This window comes from Nothoprocta perdicaria, unplaced genomic scaffold, assembly GCF_003342845.1.
Source record: "Nothoprocta perdicaria isolate Ctin4 unplaced genomic scaffold, notPer1 scaffold_41, whole genome shotgun sequence".
Lineage (NCBI taxonomy): Eukaryota > Metazoa > Chordata > Aves > Tinamiformes > Tinamidae > Nothoprocta > Nothoprocta perdicaria.
In genome coordinates this window covers 3510655-3516836 of record NW_020455655.1, presented here as the reverse complement: position 1 = coordinate 3516836, position 6182 = coordinate 3510655, and the positions used below count along the sequence as shown (strand labels likewise).

The window sequence follows — 6182 nt, the reverse complement described above, 5'->3', positions numbered from 1 at the left end:
TGCTTTTTTCATCAGCCTTGAAATGTGTGAAGGTGTCAGCAAATACGGGGAATTCCATCTCTGCTTAGTAAAAATCAAAATGACTCGAGAATACAAGTAAGTASAATTGTGACAGTCAGAGATGAAAGCTGCATGAATTTGGCAGTCGAAACACTGACTTAGGGACTTCATTTTCCCTCCACCAATAGGCAAAAATACCTAAAGTCATTGTATGATGTTAGGGTTAGAATCTGATACAATTAAATATGGCATTTTGAATATCACTAACTTGAAAAGTAAAGTGGAATCTTCGTATTGTTTCTCTCTCTCTCTTTTTTTTTTTTTTTTTTTTTTTTTTTTTNTTTTTTTTTTTTTTTTTTTTTTTTTTTTGTGTGTGTGTGTCTGTAGCAAAACCATAAAGGAAAAAGGGAAGAAAATGTAGTTAATTAGGGGCCAGCGTATTCAGCAAGTTAATATCTCAGAATTTCTTGCTGTAGAAGAGAGAAAGCAAAGAAGACTAGTGGCTCAGATAGAATCCAGATCCAGCATTTCCATGCCTTGCAGAAAATAGATTATGTTTCCTGGAATAAATCACATCTATTCTTCTGGAGCGGGAACTAGGAGCTCAGTTTGTTGTTCCTAACAGACACAGCAGGTTTTCCCCAATGCTGAAAAGTTACGTTGTTGTTTGAATGCTGGAAAGTTTTCCTGACTGTTGTTCTTGAGAAAGTTTGCAGGGATTGTCCTGCACATTTAGATATCTTAATAACGCTTTTCATGCCTGTGGAAATAACTGAGGTGGTTGCAAGAACTGGATAACCTTGTTCTAATGGTTAGTAGAAGCCCTTGGGAAAAACACAGTTTTAACTCGAGTCACACAGCATTTTTTTTTTTCTTTCAAAGTTCCAATAAATTTAAGTGTTAAATTTGGTTGCTTACAAGAATAAAATAATATTACAAAAGGTGACCCAACCACATCTCTGCTATCACAGCTCCCATCCTCTGCCTGTCGGGCGGGCAGTGCTACAGCAAGGCGAGTGTCACCAGGTGGTGCTATTACATATCTCCTCTGCGAACAAATGCTCATTGTTCGGGAAACAATTTTTTTTTTTTTTTTTTTTTTTTTGAATGGCTACAGGCAGTGCTGCGGAAGGAGTTCCTTATCTCAGAAAAATAGTCGATTTATTTATTTATTTATTAATTGGCAGATTAGAGGAGAGGCTGCAGCCCTCGAGTGGGAGGTGCTTGCTCAGTGCTTCAGCCTTTATCACCACAAGGCCATGAGGGGCAGCCCTCTCATCGCGTGACGTCACCCCGCCACGCTGTGACTTCACACGGCTCTCCCCGGGCTACGTCATCGCGCGTTGCCAGGTAACTGCCACGTCCCGCGGCGACATGGCGCCTCCGACACCTGTGCCCAGCCCCGCCCCCGTGGGCCGTGACGTCACGGGGAAGCCCCGCCCCTCCGGAAGCGGCCACAGCGATTGGCTGGCCCCTTAGCCAACCAACGAGCCGTACGCCTTCCCGCGGCCTTCCGCGCCTGCCTTTAAACAGCCAACGAGAGGCTCCGCAGCGCAACCGAGCGTGAAGGGGGTGGGGGCTGCYGCTTCCCGCCCGCCCCTGCTGCCCAGAGCGCGCGGGCCCTGCGGCCGCGCCGCGCCCGCTGGTTGGAGCCGCGGGCCGCCACTCAGGCGYGGCGGGCGCAGGTTCGGTTGTCACGCGGAAGCGCGGCCGCGGTGTCTTTGTTGTGCCCCATGGGAGCGGGCGGCCGTTGGGCGCGGCGGCTCCGGTGAGTGGCGGCGGCCGGGCCTGCTCCGCGCTCGCCACGCGGGGGCCTCGGGCTCGGCGGGAGGCGCCTCTCCCGCCGAGCTGAGGGGGCTTCGGTGCTAACGGCCGCACGGGGCGGCCCCCAACGCCCGCAGGCCCCCGTGGCGCCAGCGCTTCCCGCAGGCCGCGAGGCCCCTGGGGCCGGCGGAGAGGGGGAGAAGCAGCGGGGAGCCCTGTTTGCGTAAAGAACAACAAGTTCGCTCAGATCTCCCCTAATAACGGGGTCTCCCTTCACCAAGGAGTCGCTTGTCTAGCCATGAAATGCAAACATTAACACCCTGCAGCTTTAGGATGTAGCTGCTGTGGCCTCCATGTCCTTGGGTGTCTGAGTTTCTTTACACTCAGCAGTTCTTTAAGTCTTCAACTGACCTGCTGCTTTTCCATTGCTAAAGCTGTAATCCRGGTGCTCTCGCAGCAACCTGCTCTCTCTCTCAAACGTGCTCTCTCAAAAGCACTGACGTGACACTGGAGATTGGGCATAACTATGGGTCTGTAAGGGGTGAATGTGTTCAGTGCTACAGCTTAAACTAAATTACAGAATGATTAGGGTTGGAAKGGACCYTTAAAAATCATCAAATGATGTCTATTTTCATAAGTGAACTTTAATAAATTCTTTTTTTATAACAGTATGAATAATTATTGAAAAAGCTTAGCTTTTAGAAATGATAAGTACTATTAATGCTAGAAAGCAGAGTAGAAGCACAGATACAGATAATGGGCAATGTTGGTCTTTTCTTTTTATGTTTGGCTGCTTGATTTGGAAAGTGAGGATGATTGTTTTATGACTTTCTTTTTCCTCATCTGATGTTTTATTACCTTGTGATAGGCGTTCTGGATACTGAAGACCATTATCATTAGAAAACAATGTCCATTGATTTTGATAGTGGAGCTCTACAAACTCAACATGAAGAGGAAGAGTATGACCAAGAGGATTATGCAAGAGAACAAGAGGTGACAATAAATAAATGATTTGTTTGGAAGGCTTGTTTACCTAGCTTCTTTCCTCTTTCAAACTGAAATGTTATRCTGTCATTGATAGCATAGAGATCAAACTCACAAATTGCACAAGTAGAGAGAAAATGAGGAGATACATTTTCAAGAGCMTTGCAATGTCATATGTAGTGGCTATAAAAACTGTATTTTTTGGCTATTTAGCAGATATCCAAGGAGCACTGTCACCTACTGTCTATGTTCCTTCGCAGCTTCTCTATGTTGTTGTATTTCACATGTAGCACTTGATGTTTCTGCTCTGATTAACACTCAAGTACGTGCTTTGTCTGACAGTTTGGAGAAAACAGAGTTAGGGTACAGATACACGATGCAATAGTTTTAAACATGTGTGGTTCTCTGTTTTTTTAATGAGCCAAAAGCAGGATGTGTTGTTCAGACATACAAGTTGAAGCCCAATATGTGGCCACATATCAAAGCTACTGAAAATTTGGAAGAATGGGTTCATTCTATATGGGGCTCATTGTATCAAGTAAGTTCAAGAATTTTGGGGAGTTATTCTTTAAGTAGATATGTGGGCAAAAGGAAATAATTAGCTTCTGGAAAGGCAAGTTAAATAACCCTGAAACTATGTGTCCACACAGTATGTGTTTTCATTCCTTTTCTTAAAAAGCACTGTAGTGATTTTGCATTTTTGGTACTAAGATACTTCCCAAGTGTTCCCATGATTTTGAAGATACCATGTATTTTAAATGAAGTTATCTTATTTCAGTGCAATTGCTCGTCCGTGGGCTCACTGCTTTTAACGCATTGTATAAGCTTTTATCAAATTCTGGAAAATCTCTATAGAAATGACTAGAAAATATAAGAGCTATAAACTGTTAGTTTTAAATGTACTCTTGGGTTGGCTGTTGTACATTTTGATACAAGAATTACATATTAAGTCTCCTTAATGCTAATATACATTGTAAATTCAATAAATCACATTGATTATTCACATGTCACTGTTGTGCATGCTGACTACCAAGTTGTATGAATTGGTAAATGTTGCTGGTCATTCTGTGACAATTATCTTGGACCAAGGATTGGTCAGACAGGTCATACTATTTTATCTTGGTTTTTGGCTGCAACCTAAAAGGGCCACAAATATGGCATTCCTGAATTCAAAGTAGTGGATTTTTTTTTTTGTTTGCATTCAGCTGCATAAAGACTTCATGTAGGCAGACCACTAATCACTGCAATGCAGGCTTGTATGAAGTAACAGCAACTGGCATTTTCTCATCATGATTTAAATTTGGGCTCCTGAGAGCATGTTTTGAATGCGTATTTTTTCAAGGAGGAGAGCTCTTAGCATGAGAAGTTGTAAATTAGTCTTCAAAAGCAGTCTGTTCTGTAACAAGTCAGTGTGGTRGCATCTCCCTCAGCTTTTTGCTTACTGGAAGAATTGCTAGCTCTACTGTGTAAAGCTTGGTGGTGTCAGTGTTGTAACTGAATGATGCCTCTYCAAAGGAAGAAAACATAAATTTTATGCAAGCAGCCTATTCCTCTACCTGTTTTGCTTTAGACTGTATATATTTGCTTTAGTTTGCTTATATTCTTTTGAAAAGCAATATCACGTATGTTCTTCTGTTTCAGTTGCAACAACTATTGACAGACCTTCCCCATGATATGCTGGAAGACAGTGGAGACCAACTCTCCAGCTATTCAGACAGTAGCATTCATGAGAATGAGGAGCAGTAAGGCTTTTTTTTTTTTTGTATTTTTATTTTAAATTGTGCTTTTGAGAGGGAGTAAAATTTCACATAATCAAGTCCCTAAAAACTATCTAAGAAAGCCATAATCCATACAGTAATTCACAGTGGAGCTTGGGTTGCATGAGAAACGAAGTGGATGTCAGTTAATTGAATTAAAGTTTGTGTTTTGTTTTTCTACTGTTTATATGAGAGAGCAAAGCCAGTTTGTCTTTTCCTAGATCACATGAGCCCTGGGAGCATGATGGAAGATGGAATGATCATCCATTGATTAGTGATTGTCAGAATGTAAGTATTTTTTTCTAAGTGGTTATTTAATTAGTAGAAACTGTGTGTTCATAATAATGTAGTAAATATTCTTGAAATTAGAAATGTGCTTTTTATATAGGTGATCGGTTTTCTTATTCAGTAGAAGTATTTCTGCTGTCTGTTGATAACCCCATAAAGAAAAGAAATCTGAGTTTTGATAAAACAATTCTGAATCTTTTATCCATTCATAGGGTTATGAACAAGGACAAAATCTGTTTTCTGAGCAATTGTTGCATGAACAGCAAAATAACCACATTGAAAACCATTCAGAGAATTGGAATGGCTTACCTAATGAAGAAAAATGTTTGTACGAAGTTAAGGAAGATTACTGTGGCCAAAACAGTCAAGAGGATTCTGGAGATGTGTATCTTGGTAGAGATGGGTATAGTCCTGGTCCAAGCTGCTACCAACAGAGCAATGTATATCATCTTCCAGAAAACTTTAGGCCATATATGGATGGCCATAAGCCAGAAATTAATAGTCAGCAAAGTAAAATAGTAATTTTCCCGGACACTTCAAAGGACCATCTTAAGGTATTTCAGAGGCTGGTATATATTTGTCTCTTTTGGAAAGTTTTCACAGATATATATATATATATATATATATGACTGCTGACAGTAATATTTGTAGACTGTTTTGCTTTAGATTTATTCTAAATTCACTTGTTTGGCTAGTTAGCCATAAGATAGTATGGATGTGATGCAGTCTGTGAGCGTAATATAAATTTTGATGAATATGCCTACCTTAAGARGGGTGGATAAGTTAAAGTGTACATTTAAAGACTTTGCTGGATTAGAGCCTGAGAATGAAGAGCTACTAGAGTTATTTTTAAATTCAACATGTAAATCAAAAGGAAGAATACTTTCATCGAGGAACACTACAGTTGTAGCTTATGTTTATTTGCCCTTATATTGTCACAACAGCAGTTTGGTGCGTCTGGAGTTGTTAGTGGCAAGTCTGTAGAATCTTACAAAGTGACATATAAACCATACCAAAATGGCATTCAGCAAAAAGTTCCAGTAACCCAAGAAGAAACTAGAAGAAATGAAGTCTTTGAGGATTTGCAGCATGAATTTCTGGGTGGTAGTGAAAGTAAGTTTTTTTTGTTCATTAGTCTTGGAGAAAGTCCAATATCGATTTCAGTCAAACAACTCAAAAATGTTGATGTACGTGATCTTTTATTTTGACTTAAACTTATAATGAGATTCTCCTGTTTCTTTTTTTTTATTGTTGTTGTTATTATGTTCTACTCTATGTAGATTTTTTTTCTCCTTTGCCCCTTCCTTTGCCCCTTCCTTTGCCCCTTCCTTTGCCCCTTCCTTTGCCCCTTCCTTTGCCCCTTCCTTTGCCCCTTCCTTTGCCCCTTCC

At 41.0% G+C, this 6182-nt stretch overlaps 1 protein-coding gene across 1 annotated transcript in view; it reads left to right on the top strand.

Moving 5' to 3' along the window:
• The first annotated feature begins 2637 nt into the window (after window positions 1–2637).
• Window positions 2638–6182, top strand: part of CEP152 (centrosomal protein 152) — a 27396-nt gene continuing 23851 nt past the window's right edge. Inside the window, exons 1-5 of the mRNA XM_026045775.1 lie at window positions 2638–2757; window positions 4390–4490; window positions 4727–4793; window positions 5006–5347; window positions 5738–5906. Coding sequence (XP_025901560.1) covers window positions 2671–2757; window positions 4390–4490; window positions 4727–4793; window positions 5006–5347; window positions 5738–5906 — 766 coding nt within the window. The 5' untranslated portion in view covers window positions 2638–2670. The remainder of the gene's footprint in view (window positions 2758–4389; window positions 4491–4726; window positions 4794–5005; window positions 5348–5737; window positions 5907–6182) is intronic.